Below are 19,997 nucleotides of genomic sequence, written 5' to 3'. Positions count from 1 at the left end.
AATGAAGAGCAATTTCACTGGGTACCCAGCTTAACAACCGTGGATGCGTTCATTAACCCTTCGAGAAGAATAAAATCAGAATCCATGTGAGGACAATATTTCTAGCTTATTCTTCCTCTGAAAGCAATTCCCAAATACTTTACAGACTATTAACTCTGGTTTTCTTTCTTCCTTTTTAAAGAGAATAGACAGCACTGAAATGAATTTTTTTATTTTCGATTTTTTTTTTTTTTTTGCCGTGCTGGAGATTAAACCTGGGCCTTGCACGTTGGGCAAGTGCTCTACCACTGAGCTACACCCCCAGCCCCTGAAAAGAATTTTAATAGAACTATACTGGTATTTAGATCAGTAAGTTAAAGACACAACATTTAAAAGCCTGACGGAAGGAAACTAGGCACTATTCTTTATCTCTGCCAACGTCTGATGCTGAATCTATTTGCCCAGGCAACTGATCTTGCATTAGTCACATGGATGCCACGTACATATTTACAGATACACGGGACTGAGGGCTCTTGGCAGATGGCTGGCAGGTGCATATCAAATGCTTTTTGACACAGACACAAATCCTGGTCATGGCTGCATGTACCAAGACACACAGAGAAACACCCACACATCCCACAAGACAGCCACCCCCAGAGAGGGGCCTTCAGGCCTCGGATCCAAACAGCAAGAGAGAAAGAAGTTATCCCTTGAAGGGAAGGAGGGGCCGGGGTCCCCCGAGGATGTCTCCACTCACCTGTTAAGTGGTTGGCAATCCGGGTAGTGGGTTTGGGAGGCAGGGCCGGGGGCTGCTTGAGAAGGGACAACTGCTTCACTGGGGTCTCCTCATGGTCTCCAGAGAAAGCAGCAGGTTTTTTGGGGGGCAGTAGCAGGACTGGTTTGGCGGTAGGATCTTGGGACAGGAGGACTCCAGACTCACTGGCAGAGGGACTGTCTTCAGACACTGGGGGGACAACCACATGATACACAGGAGACATTACACAGATGCAGAGCAGGGGCCGGGATGGCGGGGGTCGGCCAGGACACAGGACAGGGACGTGGCCCCGCTAGCCAGGGAGCAGAACACCACTGCCATAGGCTGTCACACGCACGTGGAGAGCTAAAGCGAGGACACTGGGAATCTGATAAGGCAGAGGGGTCGTGGAGGGAGGCAGAGGGAAGGTAGAGGAAGAAAGAAGGTGGGGGAAGGATCGAGAGGGAGAAAGCAGAGGAGGAAGGACGTCTGCTGGTCAAACATGTCACCATTTCAAACTTGGCATTTGTCACCGTCTGTGGATGCTCAGTGACGTGACAACCTAACAGCAGGGAAAGTGCACAGGTCAAGGATAAAGAGCTCTGCCCAACAAGAGCAGAACCAAGTGCTGGCCCTGCGCAGGGCCCGTGTGCCCTTTGGGGGGAAGAGGGAGGGTGCTGGTGCAGTTGGGGTGTCACCCCTGGGTCTTGCTCTGTGTCTGCACTCAGGTCTGGGGCGCCAGGTTCTGCAGACAGCGAGGAAGGCCTTGAGTGCTGGTCCTCTGGCCTCCAGTGGTCAGCACTGAGCCTCGGCCTCCAGGGAGGCTGGTTGTCAGGACACCGCCTGCCTGCTTCAATGAATCCATGAGCCCAAGATGCTCGAGGACACCTCTTTCCACCCCACCCCCTCTCCTCTCCTCTCGTTGCCAGAATCCTGTGGACTTGTTTCAGTTCTCTCCATTTCTCTTTGCTCTGCACTGGGCCCGAGTCTTCCTTTCTCCACGGGGACCATGGGATGGGCTCAAGTTGGGAGCTGTCCTGGGGGGTGGGGACAGCACACGCCTTCCTACCAGGTTGGCAGCCTGGGTGTGACAGAGTGAAGTTCTACGACTTCTCTGGGATGACAGATTTCACTGAAACAATCAAACCCACCTGATCGCAATGCCATAAGGAAGGTGGGATTTAAAAAAGGATAATAAATCACTGCTCTCTTTTTCAAATTCCCTGGAGGGGAGAATAAACTCAGCCACATATCCTCTTGCCTCCTGTCACTGCCCCCATGAGCAAGTTTATCCATGACTCCTCCCCTGTCCAGTCCTCAATGCTTTGCCAAGAATCCCTGTGAGCACTCAATTCTCCCTGTCTCTAGGGACATTCTTATCACCAGTGACGAGCCCACCAAGGTGGCCGGGACTTGCCAAGTCCCACGGCAAAGCACAGGAATGAACTCTGTGAACCACCCCATCCCCCCGGCCTCCCCCTGTGGATATGGATCTGCACACGGTGAACAGAAGGGAGGTGGCCTCTCTGCCCATCCTCCAGGTGTGCCAAGAGGTCCCTTGCCCTAGATGGGTCTCCTGACACATGTACCAGTCCTATCTGTTGGGAGACCCCATCTCAGGACTCATCAGTATCACTGTACAAACCCCTTGAGAGCTGAGAATCGGCCACATGAGTGACTGTGGACCAAAGAGGGGGGCAGTGGTCAGAGGGCATCAAAATTCACCCATCAACAGGCTCAAACTTAACCACTAAATTGCATGTGATTTAATCAACAATTAAATTAGCTGTCTCCAGTAAACTGATACAACCATTAATTAGTACACTGCAACTAGAGATTTAGGGGTATGGCCAGGCCTTGTGAACAGGCAAATTAGATCAGCACTAATTTATACAGAAATGTGGGATTCTTCACCTTCATAACAGAGATGAGTGTAAGAAAGTGAGACAATGATACTTTAAATTGCCAATATTACAAAAACTAGACACATCTCCTTTAAAATGATGGCAGTTATAGAAAGGTTTTTTAAAACTGTAGAACAACGTGTAAACACTCTTCTCATGTTCTTATATTCAGGATGTAGGAAGCACTCCTATGAGGTCAGTTTGATCTAAACAGCCAGGTCTTTATGCTTAGGTGGCCCAGAGTAGAACCTGACGTCCAGCCCCGGCAGAGGTCCCCAGAGTGGCCTCTGGGGGGTGCTGTGCTGTGACTCTGCCCGGGGCATTACCTGGCCCATCCATGATGTCTGAAGCTTGGAGCACCTCATACGAGCAGGGATCCCTCGGCATGGGGACTGGCTCCATTTCGGACAGGGCGGGCAGGGACAGCTGGCTGGAGCTGAGGGACGGTCCGTTTTCCAGGGAGTCATCTTCGTTGGATATGGAGAGCTCCCCATCTGTCAGAGAGAAGGCCACAGGGTTAGATGTCTTGCTGCCAGGGAAGGGTCACCCTCAGAGCCCTTTCAACCATCTTTACCAAGGTCCGTGTCCAAAGCTGACTTCCATTCTGTGGCTTTTCGAACTTTTGTTTAGCTTTAGACACAGGCTGTCCGACCCTCCGGACAGCTCCTTCCAACGATCCTCGGCAACTCACCTGCTGTTTCTCCATTTTTCTCATAAGCAACACGATGTTCCATGTATTTTTTTAAATTGAAGCCAATTAAAATTAAGTTTTCTTTCTGTTTGTCTGGTGTGTGTTCGTGGGTGGTGCTGGGGATTCGACCCAGGGCCTCACACATGCTAGGAATATGCCCTACCCCAGAGCTACATCCCCAGCCCTCCTCCTGATTGTTAAAAAGCTGGGAGAGCTCAGTGAGCCTCAGAGATCGAGACACCAGGAATGGGGGAGCGAGGGCTTCGTGCCCCCCAATAAGCACAGAGTGCGTGGTATTCCAGGGTCCCGGGGAGACTCATCCCACGTCCTGTTTACCTCTGCCGTGGGAACCTCTCGGTGGAGAAACACTCAGCCAAGCTCTGAGCTCCACCCGACAGGCGCAGCAGCCCAAGGATGCTGGTAGTGCCAGGGTTCTCCCCGTGCCAACCAGCGATCACAACAACGCGGGTCCTGTTTACAACCCAGCATCCCGAGGGGCAGAGGATCAAAGGCTCCATGTGATGGCCACTTGTCAGATCAGAGTCCCCTCAATGCGACTTCATGTTAGCGCAGGGGGGGTCTTAGATAATGAGACGTCAAAGTACAATCAATTTTTAAAGAGGACTAAAAGCTGTTCCAGTCAGTGAATGAACACCCAGATGCAAGACAAAGTCATCTTACTCAGAAGAGAGGGGCGGCCAGGCAAGCTATCACCTGACCCAACCCGGGAAGAAAGATAACTCGGAAATGAAAGCGAGGTGACTCCAGACTTAATCCTTTGCTTTTGCTATGTCCCCCCACAGTTCTGATTTTACACCTCAGTGAGACATGGTGGCCCAGGACCTCCTTAGAACTGGCTCAGTGAAATGTGTCCAGCAGGATAATCTGCAAACCGACAGACTTTGGATAGCATCTGACCTCATTTGGTGTTGGGACCTGAACCTTCTCTAAACATTAACAAAGGAATAACTAGTGTGCCTAAACTCAATCGGAAGCACACAATAGGAAGCCCTGGCACTCGAACACTGGGCTGTTTTCTTTCTTCTTTTCATTCAGCCCCTTTCAGTTTGGTGCCTCCGATGGCAGGAGATGATATTATAATTGGGATCAACAATGCAATCACCAGTGATTAGTAAGAACACAGGAATTGTGCAGAGGCCAAGGCTGATGTGGTGGAAAGCCCCCGGCCGAAACGGGAGTCTTCAGATGGGAAGCGGGGTGGGGCGCAGGGCTAATGCCGCATTATGGGATGGCCCCGGGTTCTCTGAACACGCATTTATTTGGCGTGTTCAAGCTGAGGCTGTGGGAAGCAGCTCCACGTCAGGTTCCCAGTGGGTGGAATAATGACACAGCTGCCATTCGACTCAAGACATCCCGGGGAGACCCCTGTGATTCCTGAGGCTCCAGTATATGCAGAGTCCTGGACAGGACGGCCTGCGGGGAGGGGCTCTCAGTGCCAGCGCCAGGTTCTGCTTCCTGGGGGCAAGGAGGCAGTCGGATGATCAGCATCCCCTCTAACAGTTAGAACTGCCACAGAAACGACACTGGAGCTGGTTTCCTTGCACCGGCCTGTGACACTGGCTCTCGTGACGGCAGCTGGGGGTGAGAAGCTTTGCTGACACTGAGAGGTGACGCTGCTCACTCCTCTCGGGGTGTGGTCACTCGTAAAATGTCAGGTTCCTATGGACTCCAAGGACCTCTTCCAGGTCCCAAAGGCCTAAACTGCTTCGGAGAACAATTGCTCTGGGAATTCCCCTGTCATGACTGCTACGTGCATATTTCCATCGAAAAAATAAAAATGGGAGAAAAAGAAATCAGGCACCGATCACATCACCCTAAGAGAAATAGCTTGTTTCCTGTGTGTATGTTTAACGGTTGTAAATCCTACCACGTATCCAATTTGTGTCTTGTTTTCTTTCTTCCTATCTAAGCACACTTTGCATAATCATCATCTTAATGATCCTACTGACCAACATCAGGACATTTACTTAGCTAGCTCCATACGACCAGTCACAGAGGGATTTCCAGGGCTTTATGTGACTACGACAGAAGTGCTGGGGGGACCACCTTCCTGTGTCGAGTCTTTTTCTGAAATAAGAATTCTCCTCCTTTAGGACAAATTCCAACAAATCAATCTTAGGTGTACAAATATTCTTTTTTTTTTTTTTTTCTTTTCTTTGTGGTATTGGAAATCAGACCCAGGGCCTTTCACATGCTAGGCAAGTGCTCTAACACTGAGCTACACCCAGCCCTGTGTGTGCGAATATTCTAACATCTAGTGATACTATAAATGGATCTTGTGAAATTGTTTTTCTAAAAGATTTCCAACTGACATAGGTAGCAACAATGTATAGACCGACCATGTATCTTAGCTTTTGGCAATTTCTTCAACATTAACATTAATAACTATGACTTATCTAACTATCCATCTTTTTTTAAAAAAAAATTTTATGTGGTGCTGGGGATTGAACCCAGGGCCTTGTGCATGCAAAGCAAGCACTCTACCAACTGAGCTATATGCCCAGCCCCTTAACTATCTATCTTTAATCCACCTATCTATCCACCTACATGTCTTTCTATCTATGTAGATGTAAGACACACACATACCCACACATATAATAAAAAAATTAAAATTATTAAATAGGCACAATGAACTCATTACTGATCTCATTTGTGACCCAGATGGGCAGTGATAAAAGTGAGAGGATACTGCTGCCACTTTCAAGATTAGTTTTTTTTTTTTATTATGACCTTTTCAAACACAGACACAAAAGTAGGAACAATAATGTAATGAGCTCCATGTGTCCATCATCATTCTAAGGCATTAGCTGGGGATACCTAATGCTTGGTAATTCCAAGCATGATTAACTGGAAGACCATTTAGACTCTCTAAAAGTCTGTTTAATATTCGTAAGTACTGCTTGTCTATATCTCTACCAGCATTTTAAAATTTGCATTATTAGAAAAACTTCTGTCCCCATCCCCAGGAAGAATCTAACCCTCCTGATTGAGATGAGCTGATGGGTTATTTGTCCCTTTATCCATCTGCTCATTACATCTCATTTTATCGTGGATAAGAAAGTTCACTGAGCTCTGGAAATTATCCTGATGCTTTATATTGCCTATAAAAATTATTTGTGTAATGGTCGAAATGGCACAAAATGACCTGAAATCTTAAGTTTCCTACTAAAATTAGTAAAATACAAGCAGGAGGAAGGTGGAAGGCAGGAGGCAATGGTTCTCAAGCTCTGTCAAGCACAGTGCCCGGGAGGCTACTGGAGCCCAGATTGCTGGATCCCACCCCAGCGTCGCTGACCCAGTGGGTCTAGGCTGGGACCTAAGAATAGGCTCCTTAACCAAGTGCTTGGGGGACGCTGCTGCTGCTGCTGCGTTGGCAGGTCGGGGTTCTGGACTCTGAGACCCACTGGGTTAAGAATTCAGGAGTTGGGGGGGGGGCAGAGAACCTGGGATGGCGATGGTGCCTTGTTACAAGGAGGTTCAGGGCAGGAATGTGACCCTGTGGCTGGTCGAAGCCTCAGAAAGGACAAGAGAAGAGGAGGTTGCGTCATCTAACCATGAACCAGGAACATACAGTTATCACAAAAGACAATCAGGCTGCAGAAAGCAGTCAAGTGAAGTGGGGGAAAAATAGTGTCCAGAGGCAGACGTAACTAACAAGACAGAATCGGGTCACAGAGGTGGCCGCCCACTGCAGGCAGAAGCCGGTGCATGTGAATGTTGAGAATTTCAAATGCGGAGTGAGGTGTAGGGAGCAGGGGTCTCAGGTGCAGATGGATCCATGGCAGTGCACCAGCCCTGTTCTCCTCTCCCCCTGGGAGGTGACGGGAAGCAGTAGAGTCAGGCGGACACCAGTTGAAGAGAGGGAGGGGAAGGTGAGAGTGGATGAATTCATTTGGAGCACACCTGTTGATGCACACCTGTGGATGCACACCTGTCGATGCACACCTGTTGAGCACCTGGGTGAGAGCATGCATCATATACGCCAACCCCTTCAGGGACCTTGGCCTCCTGAGAACGGCTCTTCACAATCCATGGGAAAACCGGCACTCCACTGGCTGCTTCCAGAGCCCTGGCCTTGACCCCATCCCCCTCCCACCCTGCCTCTCCCAGAAGGGCAGGCACAGGGCAGAATACGGAGGATGAAACAGAGAAACAGACACTCCTCGGCTGACCACAGGGGACAGGCTGTCACCCAGCAGGGCAGAAATGCAGACCAGAGCGGAGGCAGCCTGACAGTGGGCGCAGGAGCTGGGAAGGCTGGGGCGAGGAGCTGAGCCCTGAGAAGCAGAAACAGAGAGGGCTGAAGGAAGGCAGTGGTGCGCTCAGCATGAGGAGACCGCGAAGGAGGAGGTCCTTGTCCTGCGAGGACTTGTTCAGTGTCCTAAAAGTACAAGGTAGGCTCAAGTTTTGACTCGGAGACTTGGCTCAGAAGACACTTTTTTTTTTAATGTTTCATTTTCTTTAGTAACTGCAGCTACCTCTACTGCACTCCTCCCCTGTGCCTCTGCTCTGAGTTTTTTTTTTTTTTTTTTAAGATTTCTTGTTTTGTTGTTGTTTGTTTTGGGGCTTACTAGGGTTTAAATGTTGAATGACCCCCAAAGGTCCATGTCTTTGAGGCTCTGTCCCCAGGGTAGTGCTACTGAGAGGTGCTGTGGCCTAGAGGGAGGTCCTGAGAGGTCATTTGGAGTGTGTCCCCACAAGAGATTTTTCCTCTTTCTCTGCTTGGTGGCTCAGGATGCTTTGCTCTGCCACATGCTCCTGCCATTGCCACCCTGCTCACCCAAAGCAGGGGGTCCACCAATCTTGGGCTAGGACTGCCAAAATCATGAGCCAAAACAAACCTTTTCTCTTTACAAGTTGATTATCTCATGCATTTTGTTATAGTAACAGGAAATTGACTAACTCAGGTATACTCCCTGGTTTTAAAGTAATTAACTTCAACTTGACTATGATCAACTAAATTTCCTTAAAGCTAGGGCTGGGGTTGTGGCTCAGCAGTAGAGCACTCATCTAGCACATGCAAGGCCATGGGTTTGATCCTCAGCACCACATAAAATAAATATTAAAATAAAGGTATTGTGTACAACCAAAAAAGTAAATTAAAAAAAATTTTTTTCTTAAAGCTAAAGGTTAACTGAAGTTGTTACAGGTGAAAGTCATCTGGAGAATGGGTGATGTGTTCTCTCAGGTTCTCGTGGACACTTAAATAGTAACAGTTTCTGTTTTCAAAACATTAAAGATGGACCTTTCATTTTGAGAAGGTGCATGTTTTATGGCCCTTTGGATCATAAGATCAAAAAATGTCAATTTATTTTCTGAAAAGCAAAAGTACTTTAAAAAACTTAAGCTCACTGCTGCATCTGATTTCCTAAACTATGAATTATGGTCTACGTAAAAACAATTAGTGGAATAAGAAATCTGTATTTAATAAATAACAGCTGCATGTGAGTATACAGACTTACTTTATTCACATCTATATACTGAAACATTACTGCAATAAATTTCACAAGGCTCAAAAAATTTAAAAACAAAATTTCAAAACTAGCACAAAAACAGGAAAAAGAGCAGAAATAAATGCATATTTATTTCTTCGAGTTGCACAAGAGGGAAGCCAGATGGAGAGTTTGGACTTACTCATAAAACTTTCTGACTTTTAATTTGCAAAGTGGAGTGTTGTTGTACACTGAAAAGAAAGGGGAGAAAAGCAGCATTGTGTAAAGTTATGAGCTAAACATAGCAGCAGAACCAACCACTCTGCGCAGGCTGAGCATTTGTTCAGGTAAATAAAAATCAAGCCCCAGGTGCTAAATGGATAACCCTGCTGGGAATGAGAGAAATGCAAATGGCACGTCCCTGATACAGGGGGCTGTGTTTGAAACAACCTCAAGGACAACAGCAGGAATGGAGGAAAAGACACACACACACACACACACACACACACACTTCGGTGACGATGACACCAAAGGAAATGTGCGGGTAGGTGGGCAGAGATCTGAAGGGAATGTGGCCTAGGTAGAGTTTAATGGCCATTAACTTCTCCCCCTCTAAAGATGCTCACATTTATTTTTAAAACACATTAAAGAAATTTTACCTTATGAAGTTATATGATGAAAGCATAAAAGTTTTTGTCACAGGGAAAAGTCCTTTCCCCGCTCCTCTGGCTCCTGGGGGAGTCTCCCCAGTGCTCCTGACAGACAAACCCTGCTCCCTGTTTCTCCCCTGCACTCCCGGCCCTGGGCCAGTGGGGACTGGAAACCCGTCCTCCAGCGTGCTTGCTGGCTCAGTGTCAAGGACTGGGGGTGGGATCATCCTGAGGCCCATCCCTGAATTCTTCCAGACCAGTCTTTATCAACAGTAAAGGTGAGACCCTCCTTTGATCTCCCACTTATTTCTCAAATGGTTCAGAGACTCAAGCGACAGATCAAGAGGGCTCCCAGTGGGCCCCGCGAATCCTCCACCACCTGGAGACTCAGAGGAGAGAAGGCTTCCGCTACCTCAGATGAAAAGAAGTGGAAGGAGCCACAGGTGAGCCACAGGAAGACGGGCGTCATACTCTCCTGGGCAGCCTCGGCAAGGAGAGGCGAGCGGGTGAGCACCCTTCTCCAGTCTCAGAGCGACAGGAGGGACAGAAAGTGGCAGGTAAGGGCAGCTGAGGAAGCCTGGGTTTCCTGGCCATCACTAACTTAGGACAAGCCACCTAAGTTCTGAGGACTTCGGTGTTTGTCCTTTGAAAACAAAAGAACTGCATTAGACACGCCCAACTTCCCTCCAGATCAACATATTTTCGGCAGGAGGTGCTGGGAGAGGAGGAAAACAAGCCCCACCCCAACACTTGCAAGTCAGCCTGAAATACAACAGTCGCACCCACACAGCCCAGCAGTTCACCTTTGGGTTATCCCGGGCTGGGGAGGCAGCTCAGGGGTCAGGCGCTTGCCCTGCATGAGCAGGGACCTGGATTCAGTCCCCAGGGTACCCCCCACCAACACACACAGATTGAGGTTTTCTTCTTCCTGTCTGATTTACTCTGGACATATTACAGCACTGAGAAGTAAACTGGTAGGTTACTGGTTTACTAGAGCTTCCTGAAGTTTTATATTTTCATTTTCAAAACCCTGATAAGTTTCAGTGTAGATCTAAAGGTCTGTATTCTGTACCCAAAATGCCTCAATACACAGCAGAAAGACGGACAGGAAGAAAGGAAAAGAGAAAGAAACATTTTGGAGCATCTTCAATGCCAAGTATTATGTTGGACATTCTATCTGTGATTGTGTAACAACCCCTGAAACAGTATTTCATAAATTTGCTCTGTACCAGTCTCTCTCTCTGTCTATCCACCCACCGTCTCCTTATCATCTCTCCCTATCTACCCACCTATTCATCCATCCACTGGTGTCGGTACCCAAATCATCTCGACGTAGAGAGAAAAGTGAACACTGAATACCTAACTGAATACCTAACTGGGCTGCATGTAGTCACACAGCTGAGCTGGTCCATGGTAAGTGTGTGCTTGTGATCTCATTTAAAATGATCTATCTTCACATTCTAATCCCTTCAGGGTGGCAAAAGGACCACACAACCGTCCTTCGTAAAGAAGACACGGAGTTGTCCCAGGTGAAGTTCAAGTTCTGTTCCCTGCTAGTCCTTGTAGCAGAAAGTCACCACCAACATCATTAAATCATGGTCACATTCATGCTTCCACTGTCAAGAAGACTTCTGTAAAGTGACAGGTGACAATTTTAGACGGAAAACATCAGGTCATGTCAGCTGACTGCATTTTTGCTGGTGATGCACAGAATTCACACGTGCTCGGGTCAAGATCCAAGCACATTTTACTTCCCTGGTGGATCACCACGGGTTATCAGAGAGCAAAATAAGGAGGTGAAGCCTCTTGGAGCTGAGATAGTGAGGGTATTTGTTATGGCTTTTCCCCGCTGAGGCGGGAGCGACCGCTCACCAGGCTCTCTTCCTGTGGTGGCTTCTCAGACATGGCTTTGGTCAAAAAGGGCATCTTCTCAGGAGGCGGCTGAGGAGTTGGAGAGTGTTTGGTGGAGATGACATGCAGGCGGTGGTGGTCTTAATGTGAGCAGGGACTCTCAGGGGGCCATGACACAGAGACTTGGCCTGACATCTGTAACTTTATTCTAACACTGACGTCCCCTTGTGGCTTAAACAGGAACAAAACCCCGCCCGTTAAGAGGGCAGGGCGGTCATTCTGGAACCCACGGAGCTATCCTTTTAGCAAAAAGATGCAGAGTTTTGAAAAAGCTTATTAATCCCGGTAACCTTTCAAATCATCGCAATTAAAGCCACTAACTCCTCCCATCATCAGTAAAATGACGTGCTGAAAATAGTTAACGAAGAAATGAATGATCTGAGAATTTCATGGATGGATTAAAAGCTTTAAAGTTAAGAAGTGGGCCAGGGCACCTTCTGTGAATATGTTTCCTTCCATGTGCCTGAGGTGAGGGAGCTGGTGTAAGAATAAATGAGGTTACAAGACTTCGTAAAATGTTAAATATTCACACAGCACAGAAAGCCACACATTCCGAAGAAACACTGCCTATGAATGAATGTTCCTGGCATTTGATTCTCGAGCATTTTAAAACACTTGGAAATACTATCTGAAAAAGAAAACATGAACAAAAAAAATCAGTAATTCTTTGGCACATTTTCTTTCTCAGTGAAGAAAAGACACTGTGTGTGTGTGTGTGTGTGTGTGTGTGTGTGTGTGTGAGATTCAAAGTATCTGGGTACCACCAGGATTTAAGGCACAGACTGCAAGGTTATCTAGGACCAGGGAACCTGTATTCCAGAATCCACGAGTCAGAGAATCTTCCAGTTTCTCTTTTATCTCCATCGGCTCTCAGAGGTCTTTGGATTATTCTGACCAGCACACAGACAAGATAAAATTTCCAAGAGCCAACAAGTTCCTTTCTGTCCGCTACAGCCATCTTTCTGACTCACAGAATCCTTTTGAACCATCTACCAAAATGTACTGAAAAATCTACCAAAATGTGTTCCAATCTCAGAATGCGATCGACTCCGTGACATTCTGTGAAGGGGATTTCTTCTGAGGGATGGGACCGTACTTGTGTTTTTGCGCTCGGAGAATCAACTCCTTTGCTGTGTTATTATGGCTGTTGTTCTGGCTTTAATACCTTCTTTTGATTTTAATAGGCATTTCTTTCTTTTTCAGAGGCCTTTCCCAGAAATATTAACTACGTGAGCGGTAACGACTTCCTATCACAGAAGTGGCAAAGACATTGACCTTGAGCAGCTCGTCTGGGCTGAACTCTCCTGCAGCTGTTTCCTGCTGGATTTATTGGTCTTTGCATGGTCAAAACAAACCCCCGCTCAAAGACGCTGATGTGGGCTGCCTCTCTGACTTGGAGCCTGCTGGGGATCTGTGGATGTCAGGGAGTCACACTGTGGTGACACACAGAAGCAACCTGGGGGTGGATGCTTCCCCGGCAATCTTTACTCCAGGGGCACTGTTCAAACCGTAGCCACCCTGATGAACTGTGACGGCTCTATTTCCAAATCGTGACTCTCTGACTTCAAGGTCTGAAGCTGAACGAGGAGACCACCTTGCTATTCCTGGGCATCTGGATATCAAAGATGCAACGGGGACAGGGACTGAATATCAAATGAACGGGACGTCACGGCTTCTCTCCTGTGCAACGACAGTCTGCACTTCAGAGTCACATCCTCACTCTGCCGAGGGCCTTTCATAGTGAACAGGGTAGCACAGCTGAGACCGGATTCCAAGACTGTAACAGTTCCTTAACGGCTACGGTTGGGGGAGGCAAGTGATAGGCCGTTTCCAAATTCAAGCAGCTGTTTCTCTAGCTGGTTCTCAAACAGGTCACCCCTGGCCACACGTGGTGGTCATTCAAGCAGATAAAGTTCACAATGTGTTTTTCAGTCAGATGGGCTCCACTTCAGATGCTCCACAACTGCGGTGGCCAGTGGCTCCTCTGTGGGCCAGCATATGTGGCAGAACGTTGCTGTAACTGCCAAGGGTTCTCTAAGTGTAGAACGGAAATCACAACATTGGGTCCAAGGCGTGTGCAAAAGCAAGTCCATTTTGCCACAGAGAGGCTGCTCACCGGGCCCCGTCCCACCGAATGGCCTGCTCCACGGAGAGGGTCTCCCACAAAGAAACCACCGTGGTGGACGCCTGCAGCCCTGGGACAGAGACCTGCTCCAGGATGCATGTGCACAGGGTGACTCCTGAGCCACACAAAGCTGCACAGGTGGAGGCGGCCTTTGGAAACGTCCCTTGGGTGGAACCTCAGCTCCTGCAGGTGGATTTGGGGAGGGAGAAGAAGAAGGGGAGCTATGTTCAAGACAGGGCCCATGTCTCCAGGAGACCAGAGCTAACAACTACAGAGCACTTGCTCCAGGCAGGCGATGGCCTCAGAGCCCAACGGAGTGTGTCCCAATCCTCCAACGGTCCTAGGAGAGGACGAGCAAGGGCCTGAGTGCAGTGGAAGAGCTCATGGCTCCATGCTCCCAGAGACACAGGACCACCACTGTCGGCGGCAGAATGCCAACTATCAAGCAGGTTGTGGGCCAGGAAACACAGGGGAAAGAAGAAACCCACATGGCCTTGCTCAGAGCATCTGGGATCCTGCATTTCTATCCAATCATGAAGCAGAATCCAGAGAGATGAACGGACATCCTGGGCCTTCTCTAGGGGGAAAGGAGAGCGGGGACCAGAAGCCCAGGCTCAGGGCTCCTCCGCCAGCCACGCTGCTGAATGCACATTCAGGTGGGCCAAGGCCGAGCCCCAGGGACTGGCCCCCTCTCGGCAACCCGAGGGAAACACAGGAAGTGAGGAGGTTCTTCCAAGCTTTGGGCAGCTCCCCGTTCATTGGCTGTGAGCCTTCCCAAGTCTGGCTGGGGTAGGTCAGGGACTATGGAGGGTGGAGCACCAGACGGCAGGGGACTTGTGGGGGACAGAGATGCCCGATGTGCCCAAGGACCCTGAGAACTGCTACCTGGTGTGGGTCCTCTCTGGAAGGCCCACCCTAGGAGCACCCCTCCAACTGCCTGTCTGGATCCCTCCTGTGCACTCAGGCAGGACAGGGTCCTGCTCCCTGATTTTGACACGTTTCCACGGCACGTGGCATATTAAGTGTGGAAACGTGTCAAGATCAGGGAGCAGCTATCCATCCAGTGGATATCTCCCATCGCTATTCTCCACAGAGGACACCAATGCAGACGTGAGCTTTCTGGGGTGCCTTTGTTCATCTGGGGTCCCAGGGTGTGTAGGCCTTTAAAATCTTTGGGTTTACATGAGAATAATTCTGGAGAGCCTCTAGGGCAAGCTTTTCTTGCTCTTTGAAGGAGACACTAAAAAGAGAATCCTCTTGTTCCTCCGGAGACTGTGGCATGCACATGTGATGGCAGGATTATGGCATCCACATTGTTACCTTGGGGATTTGCAGCCTGAGGATGGCCTCCCTGAACTATGTTAACCAACCCTGGTGCTGCGCTACCATCAGACTTTTATTATTATTATATTTTATTCTCAATTTTTCTCAAATTGAAGATCAGGCTTCTGTTCAGGTACCTTGTGTGGTTCACACACCCAATTTCACAGCATATGCGAAAGGAGTTCACAGGTTCTGAGAATGGCAAGTTAAATGTCTTAAAAATTATATTTGGTAACAAATTTCTCTGACTTTGTGAATTTTTAGAGCTCTTTCCCACTATTGGGGTTTTTCACATATGTTTTAAAAATCGGAAATTATGAAAATGTCCAAACGCACTCATAAAGTGGAGAGAAAAGCTGTGGATCACACGCGATGATAATCAGACTTAATAATCGTCAGGGCCTCAGACACACTTGCCCGAATTCTTTCTTCTTCATAGAAATGTCACAGCCCCTCCCAGAGAGCCTGTCAATCTATTCCTCTGTACTATAATACACACCTTTGAAAAATATTTTCTTATGCAACCATGATATCACCACAAAAAACTAACAATGATTCCTTATTCCGCGTTCAATGCAGAGTCGTATTCCCTGAAAATCGTGTTGCCTTTGAAATGTCCTTTTGTTCAGAGACTACGGCGTGTTCCTGGTGCCTGTCAGAGCTCCTGAGTGGCCTTCATATTTTTTGATACTATTGGTCCTCGTCCAGGGCTGGCCTGGAGATGTCACCTCACGTGACCCCTCTGCAGTTCTTGGCCGGGGAGAAGTTCGCTCTGGAGGCTTGAGTGCATTGCTCTTCCACCCTGGGGGGCAGGGGCTGGGCGGGTGACAGCGCTGCTCCCCACTCTGTCGTCTGAGAAAGCTCCTGGGGTCTGCTTGCTCCGCTGTTACCGACGAGGATGGAGGGCTCAGGCAGAACGGGCACCTTCCAAATGTTCGCTGGGACTCAGGCACACGCTGTGTCTCGTCAGGTGTTCTTCATTCGCAAAGAAACGTGAACTATCACAGCTAGAGGGTCTCAGGCGTTTCTGTCCACGGTTGGCTGATTCCATGGCTCTGCCCCCCCCACCCCCATTTAATCCTAGGCGAGTCATTCATTCATTCCGCCAGGCAACAAATTTTAAGGGCGCATCGACAAACTCGGCGTTGTTGTGGCATTTGGGACACTTTCGGGAACACTGCTGGCTTTGAGGACATGCCTGGTTTGCTTCGTTTCCAGCCCCTCTGAGCTCACTGTGTTGCTGAGGTCTGCAGGGGGCATCTGATGCCCGATGACGGGAAACAACTCAGGTATCACATGGCATAAAGACGACAGGAAGGGCACTTCCTGTTCCTGAGCCGCTCCCACGTACTGGGTGTGGGGACCATTTCTCCACCCTGTCATCAGACAGTCTCCTCACTTGGCTCCCAGAACCCTGCACCACCCACCATTCTGACCTACTCCCCGTTCCTTCAGCTCCATCTTCTCTCTTCCAGATCACTCTCTTTTGTACTCTCCACACATGGAATGTCAGGGTCCACGGATCTTCTATCAGGGCCACGTTTTCCCCTCGTTTTCCCCTCGCTCCACCTTCCGCCCGAGCAATAGCATCAATCTACGCAACCTCACGCCATATCACCCCCAGCGCTGATCTCCCTCTGGAGCCTCCCACCTATCTGCAGCGCAGTCTCACACAGACACCCGAATCGCTCCAGGTCCACGGGGCCAAATCGTCACACCATTTTGTGATCTAAAGGCTCTTCTCTGGGGTTCCCAGCTTGGAGAACGGCCCCTGTATTTTCCCGCCTGGTCACCCAAGCACACATCTAGGCATCAGCCCTGCTAATTTCCTTCACTCCCCCCAATCTGAGCTGTCACAGGTCCCGTCTGGCCTCGTGCTCTATAAATTTCCCATCTATCCTCTCTGCGTGCCTGGCACCCCGATTCCTGTCACCCACCACCACATCATTGGTATTCCTGCAATGGCCGGCCAACGGGTCTCCCTGGTTGGTGCCTGAGACTCCCTCCAAGTCACTCCCCCTGTAGGCAGGGGAGGCTGCAAATATGATCATGTAGAAGACCCTCCCACAGCTCCTCTCTGTTCTCAGGATCAGGAGTAAACCGTGAGCAGTTTCCAGCCTGCACCACCTGCACCTCGGTGCCTCCGACTGTGCTAGTTCTGTAGGACTCTCCTTACGCATCCATCCCATCCCATCCCATCCCATTCCTCTAGGTGAATTCTTACTCATCCTTCAGATTTCCCCTAAGACACTGCTCCTTCCAATCTGCCTTGCCTAAGTCCCCAAGCCCGGGGGACTTAGTGACACTTCCAAGTGCCACCTGAAAGTCGTGTATCGTCCCATCATTATTGCCAAGCCACCTCCGCCCAGGACTACAAGTGACACCTTCTTATCCTTCCTGCTATGTTATTTCTCATGCTCAGAACAGTACCTGCGACATAACAGGTGCTTAGTCAAAACACAATCAGGGAGTGAGTCTCCTGGACACTGCTTCTCACGGCTCTGGTCATGACAGCATGAGTTCTCCTGGCTCGGCAGTGCTTTTCTGAGAATTCAGAGTTGCTTAAGAGAATGTGTACTACGATCTCTCTCTGTTCTCTTGATTCTTGAAACCACTTTCCATCTGTCTCCTTTACATTTTTAAAGGCAGATTTTGCTCAAACCCCTCAATAAACAAGTCTAGGTGGCTGCACTGTCTACGGTGCCGAGGGCGACACGGACCATTACATGTTGCGGGCACTGACAGTGAACACTCTCCCCTTCCACACAGTTCCAATGAGCCACAGCTTCCCCTAGGTGCCATTTCCAGGGGAGACATCCGAACAGCTCGAAATGTGACAAACCACAGAGCCTGGTAAGGGCTGTCAAAAGCATTTCCCATTAAACCCGCAGATTTCAAATGTCGACGCACCTGGGATCCCAGGTCAACAAGGGGCTCTGGGAAGGCTCATGCCCGCACTTGTCTCCTCTAATAGAGGGAAGAGTTTTTACTTCGTTTTCAAAAACTGATGACCTTTTCATTTAAATATCAAGCTTTTTCCTCTTGAATGCCAGAGGAGGGGAAATGGAAGAGAGTTGTCCATTTCCTGGAGCGTCTGTTTGCGTTCATAATTAAAAATAACACCTTCTAAAAGGTTGCGCTCACCTGATTAAGGAGAAAAGCACACCTGGGTGCACTTTATCACCTGCTGTGAAGTTGTTCTCCCTCATTGCAGCAGGTGCTGGGAGACAGCGGCTCAGGCCCTGTTCTCCCCTGTAGCGGGCTTGTCTTCCGGACCCCCTTTCCCTCCACGTGGGACTGTCTCTCCCCCCAGGACCAGGGAGGCTGCAGTAGCCCCAACCTATCACTGCAGGCTGCCATGAGAGGGGCACTGACCTGTCTGCCCACGTCAGGCCACTCATGGTGGAGGGTGCCTCCCCCGCCACCCCAGGAAACACAGTGATGTGACCTCAATACACCTTGACTCTAAGAAGCAAAGGACACCATGGTGGGACTGAGGTTTCACAGGGAAATCCAGTGATGCAGAGCCACAGTTGTCACTGTTACCCTTCAAGTTCACACCTAAGTTCAAGTTCAACTGACATAGGTTTATCTGTGAGGATCATTAAACCACCAGTTGCAATATTCATGCAGGACCTCCGACTACCCACACGCAAAGCTTTCCTCTGCCCCTCTAAATCCCTCCCAGGGCTTTAAGAGCCATGATCCTTTGGTTGTGACATAGATAAGCCAGTCACCTCTGTAGGCTTCCCTTGTTGTGACATTGCAATGACAACAGCACTGGGGCCAGGTGAATTCTTGGGTCCTGGCTAAGTAGGAGAAATAGCACTGCTATTATACTAATTGCCTGACAGTACGGTTTGGGTCTGTATTTCCCCCATAACACTTAAGGACACCATCTGATGCATTTGGCATCCATATACATGAATATGCACCTAATATAACGTTGTCTGTTTAAATAAAGTCTCATGGACCCTGAAACTGAATAAATACAGAGAACTTGTGCTCTGGATTTTGCCAGTGCAGGTGATTCCACGGATTCCCGTGAACGTGCAGAAGTGCCCCTGTCTGCATGTGTTGCTCCTTCTGTACACACTTACGGGGCACCCACCAGGCCCCGGGCACTGCTGGAAGTACTTGGGCTACACCAGAGAGGAAGCCAAGGACCCCACCCTACCTGGTGCAGCTTACTGTCAGGAGAGAGAGAGAGAGAGAGAGACAAGAAAACACTGAACTGATAAATAAGCTATCGAAAAGCATGTGAGAAGGTGATAAGAAGAAAGAAAACAGGAGAACGGGAAGGGAACTAGAACTTAGCGAAAGGGACGACAATTTAGGGTCAGCTCCACTGAGAAGGTGACACCTTTCAAGTCTTTCAAGCCAAGACTTGAAGGAGGAGCTAGGCGTTGCAGAGCTGGGGGAAGAGAGTTCTAGAAGAGGGAGTGGCCCATGCAGCCCCCCAGAGCCAGAAGCAAGGCAGGAGTGAAGTCAAGGAGAGGCAGTGAGGAGGAAGTTCGCAGGGGGCTGAGGGAAAAGTCAGGGGGTGGAGGGCAGATGGTGTAGGGCTTTGCAGGCTGTGTAGGAGCCTGGAAGTTCCCTGAGTGAGGGGAGGAGCCAGGCAGGCTCTGAGCAGCAGGTGCCCCGCCCGGATTCACAGAGAACCCAGAGAGGGACAAATGAAATACAAAGGACTCAATTCTACGCAAACATAACGAGTTGATTTAATGAATGGGAGGGCTTGGGAATTAGGTGACAGGTTCGTGATAGTAACCGTAGGACCAAGTTTAAGAATTTGGACTGCCATGTCTTCATTTCAGCCACCCAGTGATTTCCTCTCAGTCTCTTTAAAAACTATCACCTCCTCTGAGATTCCCTGCACGGCTGTGCTGGCCTACAGCCCCCTCCACCAACTTGAGCTCCACGTTCTGCTGCTGGGTTTCCCTGGGATCACTAAAGGCTCCTTGAGAATATATAATGTCACACCATTCCCCATTCCCTTCAGTGCAGTGGAGACTCTGGGAAGGTCAGGGATTCATTTATTTGATCGTCGCCACCGCTCAGCTCGTAAGGCGGCTTCCTGGCACAGAGGGATCGATGGGTTGAATGAATGAATGGATGAATGTATGTTCTGGGAGTCTAGGAAAACTTCATTTAATTAAACTTTTGTGTAGTTTGCATGAATCCAGTTCTAATTTAAACAAATAGGC

At 49.1% G+C, this 19,997-nt stretch overlaps 1 protein-coding gene across 4 annotated transcripts in view; it reads right to left on the bottom strand.

Moving 5' to 3' along the window:
• Positions 1-19,997, bottom strand: part of Phactr1 (phosphatase and actin regulator 1) — a 280,450-nt gene that overhangs the window by 77,844 nt on the left and 182,609 nt on the right. For all 4 annotated transcript variants that reach the window (XM_076859204.1, XM_076859205.1, XM_076859202.1 and 1 more), the window contains exons 4-5: positions 2,964-3,131; positions 737-943 (exon numbers count right to left, since the gene is read on the bottom strand). In XM_076859204.1, coding sequence (XP_076715319.1) covers positions 737-943; positions 2,964-3,131 — 375 coding nt within the window. The remainder of the gene's footprint in view (positions 1-736; positions 944-2,963; positions 3,132-19,997) is intronic.

Source organism: Callospermophilus lateralis, chromosome 6 (genome assembly GCF_048772815.1).
Source record: "Callospermophilus lateralis isolate mCalLat2 chromosome 6, mCalLat2.hap1, whole genome shotgun sequence".
Lineage (NCBI taxonomy): Eukaryota > Metazoa > Chordata > Mammalia > Rodentia > Sciuridae > Callospermophilus > Callospermophilus lateralis.
The sequence above is the reverse complement of the archived record's forward strand: the minus strand, read 5'-3'. Positions and strand labels throughout refer to the sequence as shown.